Consider the following 25296-nt stretch of genomic DNA (forward strand, 5'->3'; position numbering starts at 1 on the left):
ACGGGAAATGCATACAAAACGAATTCACCAGCGTACCACATGCAGCTCCTTCTCAGAAGAGATGTTAAATATTCCCTTACTGGGCAACGATACATGCATCTACCTGCCGTCATAGAGAATCTCGGATGCACTGATGTATCCCTGGAGAGGCAGAACATTGAAAACAAAATTATTATAACGTTGTCCGTTGAGGCTGGGTAGAAGAAAGTGAGACTCTACCAAACAGTCACCAATAATGCCGGCCCAAACTCTGACAGAAAATCTTCGTTGAAGGCTTTCTTTAGCAGTTCGAGAGGACTGACGTTTCCGCATCTATGCCGATTGTGAAAATTTACAATCTGATCTCGCTGAACCGACTCCTCATCTGTGAACAGCGCTGTTGCACTAAAACTGTGGTTGACACTTCGTTGAATAAACCATTCGCAAAATAGTACTGGTGTAGGAAAACCGACAGCTCATAATCCTGCACACGCTGTAAACGGTATGGATACAACTAGTCCTCATGTAACACTAGCCAGACGGTCATGTTGTCAAAATCCAGTGTTGCAAATACGTGTCTTTTACTGACACTGGGGTCGTCGGTAGCTTCATGAAAAATGGTTCAAATGGCTCTGAGCACTATGGGACTTAACATCTGACGTCATCAGACCCCTAGAACGTAGAAGCTTCATGAAGAACTGCCGCCACCCGTTACAGTGTCCACTCGTTCCAGGCCCCTCCGGTCGCGAGTATTAGGCCTAAGGACCCCAAGTTCCCTAAGACGACGATCAATGGCTTCAAACGTTTTCCTGTCGCGACACCTTCGTCCCGTAAAGCTCTTGCATTGAGACAGTCATGGCGAACGTCGCAGACACGAAGGGAGGAAAAACCGTGTACGCGGCTTGTTTATACCGCCTTCAATGGGTCGTGCGCATGACAGGTGTTTACGCATTCTGACATATTCAACTCCATCTATTATTCAATTTTCAACTATTTTTTCTTTTGTCATTCTTTTTCCCCTTCCACGATAATATTTCGCTGAAATTTGACGTCATTCTGACCACTGATGTTATTTCTACAGCGTTTCGAAAGTTTAACAGTAATTATAATCACCCTGTACATCCAATGTAGCCAAAGGATGTTGTTTATCTTGCTGATCTGAAACATTCTTTTATTTTCCTATTTGGTGTGAGGATGGTATCCATACCATACTGGCTCAACATTTTTTCAATGCGATACGTAATCTTATTAATGAACGGAAGGAAAACTTTTCTCTTATGCGGCCGTTGTTCCTCGTTGACAATAATTCTCTCTCTAAGGGGATGTGCTCCATGTATCTCCTTGTTAGAATAACCATTCTTCTTGAATGGCGGCTGTTGATTCAATCTCATCTTTTGAATGAGTCAGTTAACACATTTTGTGTCCTTGTCTGCCAAGATTTTAATCACACCTCTTTTTTGTCTATGGTGGTTGTTAGAATCTTTGTGAAGGTAACGGTCAGCGAGCGTGGGGTTCCTGTATTCGCTAGGGCCCAACGTCCCGTTCCCCCACTCTTCTCTTGGCCATTATATACCGTCCCCATAGTGAATTGTATTTTCTGAATCACACTGTTGAGATGTATGAGGTAGGCATCCAACTCCTCTGCACCGTGTGTCCGTACCACAAAAGTATCATCGACATAGCGGTACCACCTGATTGGTCTTTTACCGGCTGACTGCAACGCCCGTTTTTTTCAAATGTCTCCATAAACAAATCGGCCACAGCGGAACTAAAAGGACAGGCCATAGCCACCCAGTGGTATGAAGGGCGCTATTGAAATTATGCCTCCCTATAGCAGGCGATTCCTACACACTTTGAGGTCGAAAACGACAGTTCACTGTGTCATGAACAACGGGACGGTTATCTTGACAACGTTTGACACTGCTGACATCTCCCAGACAGTTCATCCAATCTCTGAGGACAACGAGGACTAGAAATTCCAATGAAAGTTATCGCAGCCTTTTATAATGCAGGATGACAGCACTCTTTCTCTGACGTACATGGTGGATCCATTAGGGGCCGCTGAAAACTATTAAACGAAGTTTGAAAAGCAGAAAATGGAGCTGATGCTTTTTAAACCCTCCTGTTTCGCGCCCTTTTGAGTCGTGATCAAAGAGGGGTCTGACTTTGGCACTTCGTTGAATAAAACAAAGAAGTGTTCTTCCAAGAAGTCCTCCCTTCTTGCCCCCCAGTTCGGCAACACCCTCGGATGCACCCACAAGCCTTTGCGGGTTATGTTAAAAATGTTACTGAGCTGAGGCAATCTGTGACGAATGTCTAGGCCCTTTCAGATGGGTAACTTCTGTGACGTCCGTAGAATCAGCTCAAGTCTATTGTCACTGGTTCTGTCTCTACAGATACATTTTTTCGGTGTTCAACGAAGAGGGTGTGTCGCAATTGGTGGAGCGGCGGGTGGGTTGGGGGTGTCTTGGAGGGAGACTTCGTTATTTTATTCAAGCGTATATCAAGGTCAAGCCCCTCCCTGGTCAAGTTACAGGAGGGCTCGGAAGAGGAGACTTAAAAAGCACAATCACCCTATGCTACTTCAGACCACGGTCAGATTTCATCGAATTGTTTTGGAAGGTCCGTAGTGTTTCTACCCTGAACACCACGGCCGCCCAATGAACACCCACATCCCTCCTCCACCTTCCCTCTCTCCATCACCTGGTAGTCGAGTTGTCTTGCGATTGGTCACGGGTTTGGTCCACATGACCTGAGTAGCGGAAGTGTTGAAAAACATGTGCAGACATTCGAAGATAGGTCACCACTATACCGCGAAAGGAGACTTACAAAGTGTCAGGAATCAGTATTATGACTGAGACCTAGCAGTACGCCTACGCCCACGTGTCGCTCCCATTGGTAAATATGAACACAAGAGCAGAATAATCACACGATACGCAGGGGCGTTTTGACCAAGCTTACTTCCCGTACTCCACACGCCAATGCAACGTCATGAAACGTTAAAATGCGTTCCAGTTGGAAGCATGCTTTGCCATGCACTGCACAGTGGTTTGTCGAGTAGGGATGTGTCCGTTGATGAAGATGGAGATTATACAGCAGAGGATTACAGTTTTGGGTGACTAATGGCGATGCTTGCTAGATATGGAGATCTACTGTTCAGTAACTGTCCGCGCTCTCTCGCAGTCATCTTATTGGCAATACTGATTATATTAATACTTGTCTTATCAACCTTTGATCTGATGTTCAATGTTCATACTGCAACGAAACGTAACGTGGATACCTAATATTGATGAAATAATGCTGCCTGTGTTGATTTGGCATTTTCCACTAAAGGCCAATCGTTACATCACATTATGATATTTTCGTGGTGAATGTTTGCAGTGGTGTAGGAAGACAATGCTTCTGGAAAGAGACTGTTGTTGTACTACTTACAAATTCTAAATGACAACGAAGCACATTGTTTATACTGTGGGGATGAAACAGCTATGCCGCCTCTTCGCGGCAGGCGTCCGAATAGCTCCCGTCTATGCATGATGTAGTTTGCGCGAGGCGAACCACTCTTTAAAAATACACTCCTGGAAATTGAAATAAGAACACCGTGAATTCATTGTCCCAGGAAGGGGAAACTTTATTGACACATTCCTGGGGTCAGATACATCACATGATCACACTGACAGAACCACAGGCACATAGACATAGGCAACAGAGCATGCAAAATGTCGGCACTAGTACAGTGTATATCCACCTTTCGCAGCAATGCAGGCTGCTATTCTCCCATGGAGACGATCGTAGAGATGCTGGATGTAGTCCTGTGGAACGGCTTGCCATGCCATTTCCACCTGGCGCCTCAGTTGGACCAGCGTTCGTGCTGGACGTGCAGACCGCGTGAGACGACGCTTCATCCAGTCCCAAACATGCTCAATGGGGGACAGATCCGGAGATCTTGCTGGCCAGGGTAGTTGACTTACACCTTCTAGAGCACGTTGGGTGGCACGGGATACATGCGGACGTGCATTGTCCTGTTGGAACAGCAAGTTCCCTTGCCGGTCTAGGAATGGTATAACTATGGGTTCGATGACGGTTTGGATGTACCGTGCACTATTCAGTGTCCCCTCGACGATCACCAGTGGTGTACGGCCAGTGTAGGAGATCGCTCCCCACACCATGATGCCGGGTGTTGGCCCTGTGTGCCTCGGTCGTATGCAGTCCTGATTGTGGAGCTCACCCGCACGGCGCCAAACACGCATACGACCATCATTGGCACCAAGGCAGAAGCGACTCTCATCGCTGACGACGACCCGTCTCCATTCGTCCCTCCATTCACGCCTGTCGCGACACCACTGGAGGCGGGCTGCACGATGTTGGGGCGTGAGCGGAAGACGGCCTAACGGTGTGCGGGACCGTAGCCCAGCTTCATGGAGACGGTTGCGAATGGTCCTCGCCGATACCCCAGGAGCAACAGTGTCCCTAATTTGCTGGAAAGTGGCGGTGCGGTCCCCTACGGCACTGCGTGGGATCCTACGGTCTTGGCGTGCATCCGTGCGTCGCTGCGGTCCGGTCCCTGGTCGACGGGCACGTGCACCTTCCGCCGACCACTGGCGACAACATCGATGTACTGTGGAGACCTCACGCCCCACGTGTTGAGCAATTCGGCGGTACGTCCACCCGGCCTCCAGCATGCCCACTATACGCCCTCGCTCAAAGTCCGTCAACTGCACATACGGTTCACGTCCACGCTGTCGCGGCATGCTACCAGTGTTAAAGACTGCGATGGAGCTCCGTATGCCACGGCAAACTGGCTGACACTGACGGCGGCGGTGCACAAATGCTGCGCAGCTAGCGCCATTCGACGGCCAACACCGCGGTTCCTGGTGTGTCCGCTGTGCCGTGCGTGTGATCATTGCTTGTACAGCCGTCTAGCAGTGTCCGGAGCAAGTATGGTGGGTCTGACACACTGGTGTCAATGTGTTCTTTTTTCTATTTCCAGGAGTGTACATCTACGTATGTAGTGAGAGTTTCCATCTCCATGCAGGCCTGGGTCAGTGTACGCTGCAAGCCAGCGGAGCGGCAATGTAAGTACCAGATAAATAACTTCTGGCGATCTTGCGCTTGCTACTGGTGTTGCTGCCGTCGCTGTTGTGGCTCAGATGCGGCCCAAAAGAGATGGGAGGCCGAGCCGCCGCCTTGTTGCCGCCGTCATGGAGCGTGTCTTTAGTGAGGCGCTCGGTTTCGGTGGCGGCAAACCACGTCGAGATGTGCAGTGCTTCCGCTGCCAGCAGATTGGCCCCACGTGGCTAAATACTGCCGGCGCAACCAAGTTTCGTGCATGAAGTGCGCGGAGCCGCACGACACCCGCGACTGCACAAAGCCGCGCGACGTAGCGCCGAAGTGCGCAAACTGCGGAGGAAAGCACGTCGCGAGCTTTCGTGGCTGCAGTTACATTGCTAACTGGGGTCGCGGAGGCAACAAGAAGAGAAAGAGGAAGCGACGGAGAAACCGTTCCGACCGCGAGCCAGCGCCTGCGGCAGGGACAGACCAGCAGCAGCAGGGGGCCCCTCCGCCCCCCGAAAGACGCCACCACGATGACGCTGTGCCGCACAAGTAGCTTCGTGCGGCCACAGAAGCCGCAATAGCGGACCTCAAAGCCGCATTCACGGCAGAGGCCCGCCCTACTAGACGAGTTGGCCGCGGCTCATCGGGAAATCCAGCGGCTGCGGGCTGAAGTGGCTTCTGCCGCCAAAGCCCTGCGGCTCACCCCACCTGCTCCAACCCCACCGGGGCGGGAGCCCACAAAAGAAATGGACGCTATGGAAACGGACCCAGATTCAGTACCGCCGCCTCCCAAGAAGAAGATGGCGATGCGGATCTCCAAGGACCTGGAAGGGTTGCTTGCATTGGCCGCCTCCTAAAAGCTTGAGGCAGCCACCAAGGAACACGCAGCTCCAGTCTCCGTCTCCGTCAAAGAACAGAAGAAGGCTGTTTCACGACAGCCAACAGCCGTCCAGACCGTACCACGAGACGCCGGCAACGATCTCGCCATCCTCCTCGAGGGGGGGAGCTCGTTCGCCGAGCCACAACGCAGTCGGCGCGTTGGGGCCAGAGAAGCCAAGAAGACGTCGATATCCGAACCTTATCCCAATCTCAGTTCAATCCACACCCTAAATCATACCATAATTATCCTTCCCATATAATCCTACCAACAACCAAAGAAACACCATTCACGATTCTCCCAAACCCATCATTTTGAACCTCTTATTATCCGACAGAAGGTATGGACTCGAGCAGTCCCGGTCCTTCGAATCACAAACGAGGGATACAGATGATCAGTTGTGGCAAGGTATCCCACATTAAGCAGGAAGGCTAGACAAATAATACACATTTTAATGTCCCCAACGGATTTAGTGTCTAAGGAACAGACCTTGTGTGATTTGGATATTACAAGTTTCCATTCTCCCGTCATGCGTTAGGACGAGCCCAGAACATGCGGACATTTGCGGTCACAGTAGAGCCACATGCGCCCCAGGCGTAAAGCCCAACGGAGGCTAATTGCAAGGACACAAAAGAGTTTCGCAGTTAACGTCATATGCAACCTCTGCAACAAAATGGGAAGTGCAATGGCGAGAGATATGTCAGCGCTGTTCACTAATAATTCAGCACGAGAAGCCACACAGCCCATAGTAACAGTTCTAGTATCATCTGCCTCTGGTAACTGCCCGTCTTGCAGCCCCTCAGACTAGACCAGAACACACAACAGCTACACGAAAATAGTACCAAAGCTATCGGAACCGTGCTTCCGTTCCCTTTATTTGAACAAGATCACTAGATACCAATTCAGTAAGGCTGAGATTTTGGCGCACAACTCAAACTGCTGGCTGGTTGCGGATGAGCTAGATACGAACGATGTAAAATACTGCAAGTTTGAGAACAAAGCCCAAGTCCCTCGTATTCTACATCTAAGTCTAAATTTTCGTAAAGCGTAGTTAAATCCGCTTGTAGATTAACTGTTTCTTAAAGGCAAAATACCACGAGACCCATCAGTTTTTTGAATACCGAAACTAAAAGTATAAAAAGGGATGTTAGGCGACTAGTGAAGGAGGTACCTTTAAGGGGCTCCGGAACGCCCTATACTTGCAATGTTAAAAGTAACGCTTATAAATTACATCTTTCCTCAAAAAGTATTTGAGGTAGGAAGTTGAACTTTTTACAGATTATTTATTGGAATATGGGCTACAACTTAACTCAGGGATTTTACAAAATTTTAGTTCAGTTATTAAAGATGATTTTTTTTTCAATTGTAATGAAAATTCACAACATTTTTTTGCAATTTTTTATTTATATATTCAAAAATATACAGTTTTTTGGAAAAAGGCTGTGTTAAATTATGCAGAAGGTACTGTGTAACATTTACTGAAAGTTTGAAACAAATATGTTTGGAAGATCCTTAGAAAACATGTAATTAGTATGAGAAAATAAAAGTTTTGGGAATCGAGCGACAAAGATTGGATTAACTTTTTAGTGCATTCCAGGTCCATAGGATGGATTATCTTCATCCTCTGCAAACTCCTCCTCCAGCTTCCTCTTGTTCCTCCTCCTGTTTACTCTTGCTTGTATTTCTAGACTCTTTACAGCCCTGTCTGCAGCCCGAAGGCGTTCCTTGTCCAAAGCAAGCATCTCTCGTTGTTGTGTTCGTAGATTTTGCTACCATTTTCTTCAGTTGCAGTTACTGCAACACTGTTCCAAAAGGTGGTCATGTATGAACACTTATCACATTTCAGTTGTATTTCACTAGCAAGTCCTACGTGCTTTATTATGGAGAGTTCCAGACCAACTTCACTACAATGAATACATCTTACACAGTTTGAAAAAATTCTTTTGAGAACCGACATATCAAATATTTCATTCACATCCGATTCGCCCATTCATAGTTTTCACTCATTAAACCAAGCTTCTTCCGTGAAGTATTTTCTTTCCCACTTTGACTGCTATGGGCAGGTGTACTTGAGAGGTTAGGTTCACTCACTTGGTTATCGTCTTTATTGTTTACAGTAATAACACATACCTTTGGCTTTCCAACATTTCTCCTTTTCTTAAAAGCCTTCAGAGGATTTCTAATAACTTTACTTTTACTCATTATTATACTTCAACAAAACAGAGACTCAAGAAACAGAATTAATTACGAATATTTTCGAGATAACTACAGAGTAAATAAACATGAAACAATCGACAATCACACCAGCGATATATATTGAACCATCACAGGTTAGCCACAACACATACTTTATCTCACATCACTAAAATGTACCTGACGAAACACGGACGTTAAAAATAACACCATTTGACATCAGTTTAACAGCGTCACAGTGGGTCATGCCCATGTAGAACACATTTCAAAAAAAATTTAAAAATAGTTGTAGTCTTCGGAAGTGAATAAATTATATATCTATTAAAAGGTAATAGTCTGCAGATTCAGAAAACGCAAAAAAGTAAAAATTGATGATTCCATGATCTTGAGCCTTTCCGGAGCCCCTTAATATTGCCAGAAACGTGATAGAAACTGGAGGAAACATTATCTCCATTAGAATTTCAAATGAGAAGATTGTGGCCATGCCATATCGTTTATTATGCTACTTAATATTAGATATTTTCATATGGACAGTTATTAGTGATGCGAAGCGCTGTGGTTTCTTCTAGGGCTAAGGGAAGGGTTAAATGGCTTTTTAATGCTATATCGGGCAATAGCAAGGAAAGCGTTTCTGAAGAAGGGAAATTTGTTAACATCGAGTATAGATTTAAGTGTCAGGAAGTCGTTTCTGAAAGTATTTGTATTGAGTGTAGCCTTGTGTGCAAGTGAAACGTGGACGAAAATAGTTTAGACAAGAAGAGAATAGAAGCTTTCGAAATGTGGTGCTACAGAAGAATGCTGAAGGTTAGATGGGTATATCACATAACTAATGAGGAGGTATTGAATAGAATTGGAGAGGAGAGAAATTTGTGGCACAACTTGATTAGAAGAAGGGATCGGTTGGTAGGGCATTTTCTGAGACACCAAGGGATCACCAATTTAGTACTGGAGGGCAGCGTGGAGCGTAAAAATCGTTGAGGGAGACCAAGACATGAATACACTAAACAGATTCAGAAGCGTGTACGTTGCAGTAAGTAGTGGAAGATGAATAACCTTGCACAAGATAGAGTAGCATGGAGAGCTGTATCAAACCAGTCTCTGGGCTGAAGACCACAACAACAACAACATCGAGTGAAATTTCTTACATTCACTATTTTAAATAAAGTGGTTAGCTCAAAACTTTCAAAATTATTATAGTACCCAAAGCAATCGAGGCTCACTGTTCGTTGATACTTCTTAAAGTGTAATGGTAAACTAACAAAACAAATATTCCAATATATTAACAGGAGAAAGAACAGCGACAACTTAATCTACGAAACTCAGATGGATCTAGAAGGAAGAAGTGTTTCTGGAGAAGATATCCGAATCAGTGGAAACCACAGAAACAAAAATAAGAGCTTTGAGGGTTTCCAAATGAAATAAAAAATCGAGTGTATCGTAAGTATTTGTGTTTCAGTTTGTCCAGATTCGACAAAAATAATGTGATAGAGTGAAACAAAGTGTACCAACTGTGCTATACGACAGAAAAAGAATTTCATTTAGTTAGGAAAATGTACTGGACACCCTTAGGTCCAAAGATACTTTGCGGTAACGAAATTAAGTGAAAATGGATCCCGAATGTAATTATGAAAAGGTAGAAAAAGGTGGCGTTTTAATTATTGGGCTACCTCGCTCCATATAGGAGGGGGAAAGAGTTTGGAACATCTAATGCAGGAAGCCGTTATCAGGTGCACGTGGTGTAAGTGTGTAATTGTGCACATATCATTCACAGTCATTTAAAGTGGCTGAAACTCAGTTTTTTCTTTAGCAAGGAAGAACGAGAAATAATATGTTCCTTTTACACTACAATTAGCTTTGTGGTTCCTACAACTTATTGTATCCTCACAGTGCTAGAGAAATGCTTTTGATGATACCATCGCATCTGCGTAACACACAAAAATAATAATTTCAGATCATCATACCTTCAAAAGATTCATTTTGACCATATTTCACATAATCCAGGCATCAGTGATGCAAACTGATGATAATTATAAGCTAAATATTATTCGTTTTACCCATACACACCATTTTAGACGTTTACAATTCACTCAAGATTTATCCTTGGAACAGTGCATTTGGGCCACATGAAATGGTTACATTTACAGATAAACAGTAGAAGCGATGCTGAAGTAACAGGTATCAACCCAAACTGTGACGCCGTTCTTAGTACGTGGTGTAGCTTCCACGGACGGTACTGCGTGCACTGACTCTGGCAGCCAGTTGATCTCAAGGATGGTGAATACTGTCCAGGCATACGGTACGCCACGCTTCCTCGACCTGTTCACGTAGTTTTGTAAGAGTTGTCGGTTGATAAGTCGCATGACTCACTCCTCGTCCCATCATGTCCCACACGTGCTCGACTGGAGACAACTCCGGAGATCATGCTGACCAGGAGCACGTTGAGAATCGTGGGCAGTGTGTGGGTGAGCACTATTCTGCTGGAACAATGCATCACACTCCAGCTGCAAGAACGGTATAAGAACAGTTCTAACAACATTGTGCAGGTACTGAGTGCTGGAGAGCAACTTCTCCAGAACCACCAAATGTGTTCGAGAGTTGTAGCTTATCGTACTCCAAACCATAAGGCCCAGTTTTGGAGCCAGTGTGTCTTGGACGAATGATCTCAGGGAGACAGCGCTTACCAGGTCTACATCCTACAGACAAACGATCATCATCTGCCTGCTGGCAGAAACTGCTTTCATCGCAGAAGACCATGGTGCTCGACATCTTCTTCCAAGTGATCCTTTTCGGTAGTGCAGTATCAGCAGTTTCTTAGGTCTCCACGTAATGTAGAATATTCTCTACTGATCACATAGTAGAGATGGATGTCCTGTAAGTCCAGAAGGAACTATTCGTTTTTCAGTATCCACATTAGTACCTTCAGGGAGATCCAGTGTAGTTACTTGAAGATGGTGGCACTGTTACCACTTTGTCAGGACCCAGATCCATTACTGTGTGGCTTTAAGGCTGATTCGTATCATCACCTTATCAACTTTTATTTATTGTGTAATGACTTTTTGACTGCAAGTTGTAGCCCTGAATACAACGTCCTCGATCATTTGTAGAACATGTTCCAAATCTCTGTAGTCCTTTGCAAGTTTTACTCTCTAAGCAAGCAGGGCTGTGGCGTTCACCCATTTCAGGGACTGGGTCCAGGAAGGTGGCTGTAAGACTGATTCGCATCTTCACGTCGTCAAGTCTTATTGTTTGTGCAATGAGTCTTTGTTAAAACACTTAACGCAATGTCCTCGATTACTTGTATATATTCCAATCCCTGCCTTCCCTTACTACTTTTGCCCTGTGCACATTCCTACGCTGCCTTGGAAATTATTTCCTGATGTTTTAACAAATGTCCTATCATCTTGCCCTTTCTTCTAGTCAGGGTGTAACAGATATTTTTAAGGGTTTTGTCGCTCGCCGTGTTGTGCCGTCAAGAATTTCTCATGGCGAACTATGAAGGACGAAGGATGGAGAAAGATCAGAACTGAACATCCCGTCGTCGACGCGGTCATTAACGACGGAGCACAAGTCGGAAGTGGAGAAGGAAATAAGATGTGCTTCTCAAAGAAACATTCCATATATTCACCTTGAGTGATTTTGGGATATGATAGAACATTGCAGTGCGGTTAGTCCGACAGCGATATGAACCGGCGTCCACCCGAACACGAGACCAGTGCGTTACCGGGCACCATCCAGCTTGGTTGGGCTTCTAGCGCTTGCAGTAAAGTTCATACGTATTTTTGGCGATCATTTGTGGGCCACAACAAGCTCACGAATTTTCGTACGCTAATGGTGAAGCATTCAGTCAAGGTGACAGACATGTTATGCTCAACCTTGATGATCTCATGTTCATGTGGTCTAACCCAGAATTGTATGTTATGCTTCCTAAATTTCTATAACTAACGATAGTGAATATACTTTCTGAAGTAAATATATAGTTTCGTGAAATACAAATGGGAAACGTTTTTACCAACATAACCGGTAAGTAATAATTACAAAAGGAATATAATAAAATTTAATTAGATTTTCTTGAGTTATCAGTCTTCTGTTTGGTTTGATGCGGCCCACCACGAATTATTTACTGGGTATATTCCTCTACAGTTTTTATCCTCTACAGTTCCCTCTAGTAACATGGAAGTTATTCTCTGATGTCTTAAAAGATGTCCTACCATCCTGTCCCTTCTTCTTGTCAGTGTTTACCATATGATCCTTTCCTCTGCAATTCTGTGCAGTCCAACTAATTTTCAACATCCGTTTGCAGCAAGACATCTCAAGTGCTTCGATTATATTCAGTTCCACTCCTCCTACAGTCCATGTTTCTCTACCACACAATGTTGTGCTCCAAACGTACATCGTCAGAAACTTCTTCCTCAAATTAAGGCCTATGTTTGAAACTAGTAGACCAGCCGTGGCCAGGAATTCCCTTTTTGTCAGTGATAGTCTACTTTTCATGTCTTCCCTGCTCCGTCCGCCATTCGTTATTTTGCTGTATACGTAGTAGATTACCTTAACTTCATCTACTTCTGGACAACTAACCCCGACGTTAACTTCCTCATTGTTCTCATTTTTCTTACTTCTCATTACTTCCGTATTTCGCCTATTTACTCGCCGGCTATATTCTGTACTCATTAGATTGTTCATTCCGTTCAGCATATCATGTAATGCTTCTTCACTTTCACTCAGGATAGCAATGTCATCAGCGAATCGTATCTACATCTACATCTACATCTACATGACTACTCTGCAATTCACATTTAAGTGCTTGGCATGCTTGGCAGAGGGTTCATCAAACCACAATCATACTATCTCCCTACCATACCACTCCCGAACAGCGCGCGGGAAAAACGAACACCTAAACCTTTCTCTTCGAGCTCTGATTTCTCCTATTTTGATGATCATTCCTACCTATGTAGGTTGGGCTCAAAAAAATATTTTCGCATTCGGAAGAGAAAGTTGATGACTGAAATTTCGTAAATAGATCTCGCAGAGACGAAAAACGTCTTTACTTTAATGACTTCGATCCCAACTCGCGTATCATATCTGCCACACTCTCTCTCCTATTATGTGATAATACAAAACGAGCTGCCCTTTTTTGCACCCTTTCGATGTCCTCCGTCAATCCCACCTGGTAAGGATCCCACACCGCGCAACAATATTCTAACAGAGGACAAATGAGTGTAGTGTAAGCTGTCTCTTTAGTGGACTTGTAGCATCTTCTAAGAGTCCTGCCAATGAAACGCAACCTTTGGCTCGCCTTCCCCACAATATTATCTATGTGGTCTTTCCAACTGAAGTTGTTCGTAATTTTAACACCCAAGTACTTAGTTGAATTGACAGCCTTGAGAATTGTACAATTTATCGAGTAATCAAACTCCAAAGGATTTCTTTTGGAACTCATATGGATAACCTCGCACTTTTCGTTATTTAGTGTCAACTGCCAAATGCCACACCATACAGAAATCTTTTCTAAATCGTTTTGCAACTGATACTGGTCTCCGGATGACCTTACTAGACGGTAAATTACAGCACCATCTGCGAACAACCTAAGAGAACTGCTCAGATTGTCACCCAGGTCATTTATATAGATCAGGAACACCAGAGGTCCCAGGACGCTTCCCTGAGGAACACCTGATATCACTTCCGTTTTACTCGATGATTTTCCGTCTATTACTACGAACTGCGACCTTCCTGACAGAAAATCACGAATCCAGTGGCACAACTGAGACGATACCCCATAGGCCCGCAGCTTGATTAGAAGTTGCTTGTGGGGAACGGTGTCAAAAGCTTTCCGGAAATCTAGAAATACGGAATCAACTTGAGATCCCCTGTCGATAACGGCCATTACTTCGTGCGAATAAAGAGCTAGCTGCGTTGCACAAGAACGATGTTTTCTGAAACCATGCTGATTACGTATCAATAGATCGTTCCCTTCGAGGTGATTCATAATGTTTGAATACAGTATATGCTCCAAAACCCTAATGCAAACCGACGTCAATGATATAGGTCTGTAGTTCGATGTAATACTGCTACTACCCTTCTTAAACACTGGTGCGACCTGCGCAATTTTCCAACGTGTAAGTACACATCTCTCGGTGAGCGAGCGGTTGTATATGATTGCTAAGTAGGGAGCTATTGTATCAGCGTAATCTGAAAGGAACTTAATCGGTATACAATCTGGACCTGAAGAACTGCCCGTATCAAGAGATTTGAGTTGCTTCGAAGCCCCTAAGGTATCTACTTCTAAGAAACTCACGCTAGCAGCTGCTCTCGTGTTTCAAATTCTGGAATATTCCATTCGTCTTCCCTGGTGAAGGAATTTCGGAAAACTTCGTTCAATAATTCCGTTTTAGCGGTACAGTCGTCGGTAACAGTATTGACTGCGTCTTGCCGCTTGTGTACTTTACATACGACCAGAATTTCTTCGGATTTTCTACCAAATTTCGAGACAATGTTTCGTTGTGGAACCTATTAAAGGCATCTCGCACTGAAGTCCGTGCCAAATTTCGCGCGTCTGTAAATTTTAGCCAATCTTCGGGATTTCGCGTTCTTCTGAACTTCGCATGCTTTTTCCGTTGCCTCTGTAACAGCGTTCGGACCTGTTTTGTGTACCATAGGGGATCAGTTCCATCTCTTACCAATTTATGAGGTATGAATCTCTCAATTGCTATTGTTACTATATCTTTCAATTTTAGCCACATCTCGTCTACATTTGCATAGTCAGTTCGGAAGGAATGGTGGTCTCTTAGGAAGGCTTCTAGTGACACTTTATCCGCTTTTTTAAATAAAATTATTTTGCGTTTGTTTGTGGTGGATATGGAAGAAACAGTATTGATCCTAGCTACTACGACCTTGTGATCACTAATCCCTGTATCAGTCATGATGCTCTCTATTAGCTTTGGATTGTTTGTGGCCAAGAGGTCAAATGTGTTTTCGCAAACATTTACAATTCGCTTGGGCTCGTGGACTAACTGCTCGAAATAATTTTCGGAGAAAGCATTTAGGACAATCTCGGGAGATGTTTCCTGCCTATCACCGGTTTTGAACAAGTATTTTTGCCAACATATCGAGGGAAGGTTGAAGCCCCCACCAACTATAACTATATGAGTGGGGTATTTATTTGTTACGAGACTCAAATTTTCTCTGAACTGTTCAGCAACTATATCACCGGAGTCTGGGGGTCGGTAGAAGGAGCCGATTATTAACTTAGTTCGGCTGTTAAGTATAACATCCACCCATACCAATTCGCGCGGAGTATCTACTTCGACTTCACTACAAGATAAACCACTACTGACAGACACAAACACTCCACCACCAATTCTGCCTAATCTATCTTTCCTTAACACCGTCTGAGACTTCGTAAAAATTTCTGCAGAACTTATTTCAGGCTTTAGCCAGCTTTCTGTACCTATAACGATTTCAGCTTCTGTGCTTTCTATTAGCGCTTGAAGCTCAGGGACTTTCCCAGCACAACTACAACAATTTACAACTGCAATTCCGACTGTTCCTTGATCCAAGCACGTCCTGTATTTGCCATTCACCCTTTGAGATTGCAGCCCACCCCGTACTTTCCCGAGGCCTTCTAACCTAAAAAACCGCCCAGTCCAGGCCACACAGCCTCCGCTACCCGTGTAGCCGCCAGCTGAGTGTAGTGAACTCCTGACCTACTCAGTGGAACCCGAAACTCCACCACCCTATAGCGCAAGTCAAGGAATCTGCAGCCAACACGGTCGCAAAACCGTCTGAGCCTCTGATTCAGACCCTCCACCCGGCTCTGCACCAAAGGTCTGCAGTCGGTTCTGTCAACGATACTGCAGATGGTGACCTCTGCCTTCATCTAGTAAGCAAGACTAGCAGCCTTCACCAAATCAGATAGCCGCTGGAATCCAGAGAGAATTTCCTCAGATTCAAAGCGACACACGTCATTAGTGCCGACATGTACCACCACCTGCAGCTGGCTGCGCCCTGTGCTCTTCATGGGATCCGGAAGGACCCTTTCCACATCAGGAATGACTCCACCTGGAATGCCCACGGAGTGCACAATGGATTTCTTCCCCTGGATTCCCTAAGGGGACCCATTAAGCGCCTAACATTGGAGCTCCCAACTACCAATAAGCCCACCCTCTGCGATTGCCCGGACCTTGAAGGCTGAGAATCATCCTCTGAAACAGGGCAGGCATCTGATTCAGCCAGAGACAGTACCTGAAACTTGTTTGTCAGACGCACTGGGGAGGCTTTCTGATCAGCCTCCGGGGACGTCTTTCGCTGACTGCCACTTCATTGGAACGACCTCCCAATGAACCAAAGGCTCAGCCCCACTGCGGGCAGCAACCGGCGCAACCACAGCGGCAGACCGATTTGGGGACAGACATTTCTTCACATGTTCATGCAACCATTTCGTATTACCCACCCTGCACTTCTTTTTCTTGATACCTCAGCGACTTGTATTTCTGTTTTCCTGAATTTCCCTGACCATTTTTGTACTTCCTTCTTTCATCGATCAACTGAGATCTTTCTTCTCTTACCCATGGTTTCTTCGCCGTTACTTTTTTGTACCTATGTTTTTCTTTCTAACTTCCACTTCAACGGAACTGCGTGCTGAGTTATTCTTTATCGCAGTACCTATAGCCTCAAACAACGTCAAACTTATCTCTTCATTACTTATTACTTCCGTATCCCACTTCATTGCAAATTGACTCATCCTGACTAGTCTCTTGAACTAAAGCCTGCTTACCATTACTACTAAATTGTGCTCATAGTTTATATATTCTAATGGGCACAACTCACAATCCGATACTTGATTGCGGAATCTCCTTCTAATCATGATGTAGTCTAACTGGAATCTACCCGTATCTCCCGACTTTTTCCAAGCATACCTCTTCCTATTGTAATTGTTGAACAGAGTATTCGCTATTAATAGATGAAATAACTTGCAGAACTCTATTAACCTTTCTCCTTTCTCATTCCTAGTACTAAGCCCATATTCTCCTGTAACCCTTTCTTCCATTCCTTCACCTACAGTTGCATTCCAGTGCCCCATAACTATTAGGTTTTCATCTCCCTTTAGGTACTGAGTTAACAGTTCAGTATCCTCATATACTTTCGCTATCTCTTTTTCTTCAACTTGCGACGTCGGCATGTATACCTGAAGTATCGTTGTCAGTGTTGGTTTGCTGTCGATACTGATGAGAACAACCCTATCACTGACCTGTTTACTGTTACACACTCTCTGCCCTACCTTCCTATTCATAACGAATCCTACTCTCGTTATACCACTTTGGGCTGCTGTTAATTTTACCGTATATTCATCTCATCCGATATCCTTGTCTTCTTCGCATTCACATCACTAGATGTCGAGAGAGAGAAACCAAGGTTTTCTCGCTGGAAACAACCTTAGCTCAGAAATTCTTCTGACTCGTAGGAATAACGTTAATAATGGTGTGCTTCGTTTCTATTAGGTACCATAAAATAAGAAAGTCACTGCAATGCTCCTGGTAAAAATTATCAGTTAATTACAATTCAGGTGCGTCGATAAAATAAATTAAAGCTATTTTCTCAGTCACTTTTTATTTTCTCCTACGACGCATTTCGGGTCTTCAGATGTCTGAGTGGCTTATAATACACTCTTGTCTGCAAGTAGGCATTGATCTGTTTTGAATTTAGTTTCCCTGCAGATAATATAACAAGCACTTGTTGAGACAGTGTGCCAGTAATAATATAGGTTTTGAAGCAATATAGGAGCTACCTACAAAATGTTCCAACGGAAAGTAACATGAGGATCGCACCAATATTATTTTTTATATTTTGATGTCAAATAAAGGCGAAACAACAACATAAACTCTCCATAGATTTTGTAGATGAAGAAATAAAGTTCCCTGTGAGCCAAAGCATTCACTATCAGCTTCCATTTGCGAATCAGATTTACAGACAACGAATATATAAGTGGTTATCTCTTTACAACCTCTTGGCTTGAAAATATCATTAGTGTAAAAAATTATGAAAAGTGAAATAAAATCTATAAATGTATATTTCAGCATAATTCTGTGATATTGCTTTGATTTGGAGACTCTGAAGATATTTTATGAACTATTTCACTGAGAGTGTATAGTAGCATACGTATGCGTCGTCCAGTATGCTTCGAAAGCCTCTAAAAGCAGTTCATTGCCACTGTCTCAGCTTCTTCGTTGCGTGTATATCACCCATTTTTCATTTTCTTTATCTTTTGTTGTGAATGAATGTGTCAGGTTCTTCACAGGAATTCGGTTTCTCGGCCAATTAAGTATTTTTTTGTGTAGTTCAAAGCATGAACTGTGTCATTAATGTGAGCAACTATGGCGTATTTATGGGGGATGTTGTACCTAAATACATTTTTATGTTCGTTTAATCTAGATCGGAAGATAGGTCCGGTCTGACCCAGATACTCTGCTGGACATTCATTGCACTTTATCTGATAACGTTCTGAGATGGAAAAAATGTCTTCTCGATTTTACGTTGGGTGGCGGTTTATTGCGTTATCTATTGCTGGTGGGACAAGGTGGTCTGATATGATTTCCCCAAAATGGGGAAAGTATAGCTATATTTGGCGTACATCAATAACGAAACAGCTCCCAAATCACCTAATGGAATATTGTCATATAAATATGCTGCAACATTGGTTTATATTTTTCTTTTATTTTCTCGTATTTTTTATTTTTGCAGTAATACTGTTCTTAAATGAAGATGCTGTAAAGAGTTAAACATACTAAAATAGAGACATTTCCATTATAGTTATGCCGTGGTCGGTTGGTGAATTCTGTGTTGTTTCCCAACGTTTCATCCCCGTCTGCGGGAGTCATCTTCATGGGGGCTGTAGTTCGATGGAAGGTCCAACACACCCACTGGCTCGCTACTGACTGCCGCTAAATTCCGTGATAGTGGGTCCACAACCAGTTATATTGAGACAGCGAACCAAAAGTTGGAAAACATGTTTATTGTGTTATGGATATGTAACGTACAGTTTGTAGCAAAGTAGGTTATAGTAATTGTTCAAAGCGACGACCACCAGTCACAGTGCATGAATGACAACGGCGCATGAAGACCTGCAACACTCTGTCAAAGATTCTGGGTGTCTGCTGTACAGAGGAACGGACAGCGTGTGACAAAAAGCATGCACCTCTGACCACCAAACAGACATAATGTGCATAACTTAGCTCACAGCTAGTGCGTATTCTGACGGCCTCACGCATCGTATCGGCGGATCAGCCTGTGCCCCAAGCACACTAGTTTCCTTCGTGTCGCTTGACCATTGCGCTAGACAGTTTGTGCTATGTCCATGGTGGTTTGGGTTACTGTGTACAATGCATGACGCGTAGTCAAAGATGGAACGTTAGTCGTCACAAGGGTTGGCAGACATCCATTTAATGTAAGGTGCAGCAGGCTGCAGTGCCCGTAAAGCACCACAAATTTACTGAGAATGCTTTCCCAACAGCTGCAATCCTAAGTAGGAGAAGCTTATCTCCGTGGATAGCGCCTTCGAGAGATGGGACCGTTCACGCCAACAGAGCCGATCAGGCTTCCCGCCAGAGGTAAGTTAAACAGCTCACTTTCAGGAGATTGGGCTGAGTCGTGTGGCCGACTCCTCAGCAATAAACATCCGTCAATTTGACAGTGAATTCAACACTTCAAAGGACACTGTGTGGCAAGTACTGGTGGAACAGGTGTTACACCTCTGTCAAAAAGAACGTGTTCAAGCAATGGGACCAACGGATCTTGAGCCACCTACATCTGTGGCCACCAGCATTGATTCTCTGTCAACATATTAGCAGGTATTGCCCAAGATCATCTAACAGGGCCTCATTTGTTGCCTTTCCGTTATAATGGTCCACGTTACTTGTTGTTCCTGCCAAATGTACTACCTGTTCCTGCAGCTTGGACCCCCAGTTGTCCGCAAAGGAATGTTGGCTCATCACGACGATGCACTGGATAACTTTGATGTGAACGACCATGCGCATCTAATAACACGTACTGTCGTCGTTGGATTGGAAGGGGTCTAGAACCGCGCGACCCCTACGGTCGCAGGTTCGAATCCTGCCTCGGGCATGGATGTGTGGTGATGTCCTTAGTTAGGTTTAAGTAGCTCTAAGTTCTAGATGACTGATGACCTCAGAAGTTAATTTCCATAGTGCTCAGAGCCATTTGAACCATTTTTGATTGGAAGGGGCGGTCCTGTCCCATGGCCAGCGAGATCGCCGGATCACACTCTCTGGACGGTTTCCCATGATGTTACGTCGAGGCGTTGGCGTACGAAACTCTCGTAGAAACGAATGAAAACCTGCCTTCTGTGGGCTGTCACCTGGTACAACAGACACCAGGATCTTTCAAAGAGAGTGGCAGAAACTCACGCGCCGTTTGCCATCTATGCATTGACACTGGTGGTTGTAGTTTTCAACAGTTACTGTGAGCTACGTTGTTGCTATGCGCTGAACACTGTGGCCATAACACAAGGACTACCAATTTACTCCTCTCTCTCTCTCTCTCTCTCTCTCTCTCTCTCTCTCTCTCTCTCTCTCTCTCTATATATATATATATATATATATATATATATATATATATATATATATGTATGTATGTATGTATGAGAGAGAGAGAGAGAGTAAATTGGTAGTCCTTGTGTTATGGTCACAGTGTTCAGCGCATTATATATATATATATATATATATATATATATATATATATATATATATATATATATATATATACGAGGGCCGTTCAGAAAGTAACCTCCAGTTGATTTAAAAAAATACACCAAGTTAAATAAAAATATTTTAATATATACATCTTACAACTACATCTTTGCACTATTTTTCTACATAGTCTCCATAGCGATTGAGGCACTTATCGTATCTCTTCACAAGCTTTGAAAATCCTTCTGCATAAAAATCACCCGCTTGTGCCTGGAGCCAGCCTGTGACCGCATCTTTGAGCTCTTCGTCGTCATCAACCCGCTGTGACCCGAGCCATTTCTTCAAATGCATGAAGAGGTGATAATCACTTGGCGCCAGGTCTGGGCTGTAAGGTTGATGGTTGATAACGTCCCACTTGAAGGACTCAAGAAGGGCCGTTGTTCTGCGAGCAGAGTGAGGACGGGCGTTATCGTGCAAAAAAACGATACCGGAAGTCAGCATACCGCGGCGTTTGTTCTGTATAGCCCGTCGTAACTTTTTTATTGTTTCACAGTACACGTCTTGATTAATGGTCGTACCACGTTCCATGAATTCAACCAACAACACCCCTTTGGCATCCCAAAACACCGTTGCCATCAGATTTCTGGCAGAAAAATCTTGCGAGGCTTATCTTGGTTTGGTAGGCGAATTTGAATGTGCCCACATCTTTGATTGTTCTTTTGTCTCAGGGTTCACGTACTTAATCCAGGTTTCGTCACCGGTCACGATTCTGTTTAACAATGGTTCTCCTTCGTCCTCATAACGTGACAGAAAGTCTAATGCAGAGGCCATTCTTTGAGTTTTGTGGTGGTCGGTAAGAATTTTGGGCACCCATCGTGCACAGAACTTACGGTAACCCAATCTTGCTGTCACTATCTCGTACAAGAGAGTCTTAGAAATCTGTGGAAAACCAGTAGACAACTCTGACATTGAGAAACGTCGATTTTCACGAACTTTTGCATCAACTGACTGAACGAGTTCGTCAGTCACCAATGATGGTCTACCACTCCTCTCTTCATCATGAACGTTTTCTCGTCCACTTTCAAATAAAACGTACCCATTCACGGACAACTCCTTCACTCATAACTCTTGGTCCGTACACGGCACAAAGCTCACGATGAATAGCTGCTGCAGAATATCCTTCGGCTGTAAAAAACCGTATGACAGCACGCACTTCTCATTTGGCGGGGTTTTCTATTGCAGCACACATTTCAAACTGCCACAAAAACTAAACTAGGGCAGGTACGACGTTCACTCGACCACGGCTTGATGCCGACTGATCTGTTGAGTGCGTGAACGCACAGATGGCGTCGCTACTCCCCCCCACAACCCGCACTGTGACCAATCGGAGGTTACTTTCTGAACCGCCCTCGTATATATATATATATATATATATATATATATATATATAGAGAGAGAGAGAGAGAGAGAGAGAGAGAGAGAGAGAGAGTTCGTAATAGATGAAAAGATATCATTGTGGTAGTTTTGGTAGTCTACATTCCGAAAGCTGGTTTTATGTAACGCTTCACTCTATTCGTTTCGGTACAAATCTCTAAACCACTGGGTGAAAGACTACTACAGTGGACTTACTGCAGTCAAAGCTTGGTCACACTTTACAGTTTTTACCGCACTCGCTTCCTTACGTTAACTCATAGTACCTAAATCCCTCACAGTGTGTCCTGTCAAGCGACCTCTCCTTTTACTCCAGCTGTGCCACAATTTTTTTTCTTTCCATTTCGTTTCAGTCCCTCGTCATTAGTTATTCGACCCATTTAACTAATCTTCAGCATTCTTCTTTAGCATCACAGATGACCAGTTTCTATCACCTTCTACATCTGCACTGTTTATCGTCTGCGTTGCACGTTTAAATTTATGTTAGACGTTTATAAAATTACCTACTTTCCCTTTCTGAAAAACACTTTTCTTGCTATTGCCAGCATGCATTTCGTATCCTCTCTACTTCGGGAATTATCAGTTACTTTGCTGCCGAAACAGACAAACTCATCGACTCCGTTAGTATCTCATTTACTAACATATTTTTATCACTATCAACTTATTTTATTTGACTTTCTTCCATTGCTCTTGTTTTCCTTTTGTTGATGTTCTTGTTATAAGCTGTATGTATGATATTACCCTTCCCTTTCATATGATCTTCCAGGTCTTTGACTCAACTTCAGTGTCATCGGAAAACTTTGGAACTTATATTATTTCTCTTTGATCTTCCAATCCCCTTCCAAATTTTTCCACAGTTTTCTTTATTGGTAGCTCAATTTACAGATTAAATAACATCAGGTGAAGGCTACCACCCTATCTTAGTCCATTCTCAACTACCATTTCCATATCCTGTCCTTTCACTCTTACGATTGCAGGCTTGTTTCTGTAAAGTTTTAGACAGTCTTTCTCTCTGTGTGTTTTATTCTTGCTAGCCTATGGGCCCATTAAATACTCCTCTAGTGTTACGGAATTCCTGTAGCCGGAAACTGCAGACTGTATTGTGTTTGCAGGAGATCTCTACGTCTCCAGGTCTTATGTTCCCAGGCGGCCTGTACTGCAACTGGACGTGGGACCTGGTGCTGTGCTGGCCCCCCACCAGGGCGGGCACCACGGCCAAGCAGCGCTGTCCCAGCTTCAACGGGCTCGACCAGACCAGTGAGTACCAGTCCATCATCGTAAAACAGTGCTATTGCGGTCATTTTTTCACGACACTTGGTATCCAACCCCCAAACGGAAAAAATGATCACGGCAGATTAAGTAAAGCCTAACAGATATTCATGTATGACAAGGTTGTCCCTTCCTTTATTGACTCACTTCTACTGACGCACATCGAACACAGGCCATCTTCAAAGATTTGTACAATAACAAGAATAAAGTATCAGGAAACAATCACGATGGAAAATCACATTAACATTCACAAGTTTAAACGGACCCTCAACCAAAATCGATACAAAGTACCTCTTTACATTTACTAATACCAAGGCCAGACGTATCCAAAAATAATAGGATGAGCAGAATCCAGCAAGAAGACAAACGTGTAAGCCAGATAGCTCGGTAGGGCACTCGACAGGAAAACACATGTGTGACCAAGATCCACACGTCTATGTGTATCACCATGGGTGATATATTACTGGTTTCATTTCATTCTGTGTTCATCAGAGTCAAACGTATCATCAAGAGCACCCCAGGGATGTGTGATACGACCGCTTTTTTCTGTATATACACAAAGGATCTAGCAGATTCGGTAACCAGCAGTTTACGACAGTAGTGCCCAGGGAAGTGTGATCGTTGAGTAGATGCTGGTAGATACAGTATTACATGGACGACATTTACATTTAATGCAAGGGATGACAGCTCCCTCTAAATGTGGAAATGAAGTTGAGATAGTGTGATGGATAGGAAAGTACACTGCCGCAAAAAAAGAATAAATTTTTTTACAGCCATTTAGAGATTTCCAATTCATTCTAGATTTACTGTTGTAACAGTGCATCTGGAATACATGAGATTATTACATTTACAGATTGCTGTATCTCACACCAAAAGATGCTTGATAAGTAATAATAATACATAGGTAAACAGGAACAGGGATTTATTATGAGGATTGTTCGGAAAGTAAGGTCCGATCTGTCGTGAGTTAGCTACACTTTCCAACTACTTTCCTACATAGTCACCACTTTGACTGAGACATTTACCTTAGCATTGTAGCATCTCTCCAATAACCTCGTCACAGGAGGGAGCCGCCTGTGTTTGCTACAGTTCTTTACGTTCATCTGCAGCTTGATGTCTGTGTCAAAATTTTGTCTTCGTATCCAGGGGTCCATGAGAGCAGAGAGAGAAATCTGAGGGAGCCAAGTCTGAGCTGTATGGTGGGTGACGAAACGCTTCCCATCGAAAATGCTGTAGAAGCCATCTTATTGACTCTTCATGTGTGGCTGAGGATTGTCATATAGGATTAAATGCATGATAGTTACGTTTTGTGGGCTGCAGAAAAATCATGCAAAATCTCCCACAGGCAATCATACTTGCCGGGTCACACGGTTCTCCAGGCTTCTTTAGGTGCTCATGATACGATCAGAATTGAAAAGAGCGACGTGATGCGATCAATAACCATACTAGAGACTCTGTCCAACACATGTATGTGAAGCTTCATCAAATTTTGACTGTGGTTTCCATTTCGCGATCGATTGGACCCTACTTTTTCGACAGCCGTCGTACAACCACAGTGGACAGATTTCATAACAAAGGAAAACTCTTCTTAATCAAAAATAATACAACCCTATTACATACTAATAGACATATGCCTGGAACACATAGTGAATAAACTTAATGGGGTGTGAAAACTATTATACTGATACCCCCTAACAACAGGACTGTGAGTTCAGCGCAGGTGATCCACAGGTAGGTCTGGGGATATCGCCTGAAAGTCGTAGGTTCTGCTACAGTGTCTTCCGAACGGGCTCTGAC

General features: G+C 43.9%; 1 protein-coding gene across 1 annotated transcript in view; it reads left to right on the forward strand.

Moving 5' to 3' along the window:
• The window catches only part of LOC126455427 (PDF receptor-like), a 433889-nt gene that overhangs the window by 159559 nt on the left and 249034 nt on the right, over positions 1 to 25296 (forward strand). The window contains exon 2 of the mRNA XM_050091177.1: positions 23377 to 23487. Coding sequence (XP_049947134.1) covers positions 23377 to 23487 — 111 coding nt within the window. The remainder of the gene's footprint in view (positions 1 to 23376; positions 23488 to 25296) is intronic.

This window comes from Schistocerca serialis, chromosome 2, assembly GCF_023864345.2.
Source record: "Schistocerca serialis cubense isolate TAMUIC-IGC-003099 chromosome 2, iqSchSeri2.2, whole genome shotgun sequence".
Taxonomy (NCBI): domain Eukaryota; kingdom Metazoa; phylum Arthropoda; class Insecta; order Orthoptera; family Acrididae; genus Schistocerca; species Schistocerca serialis.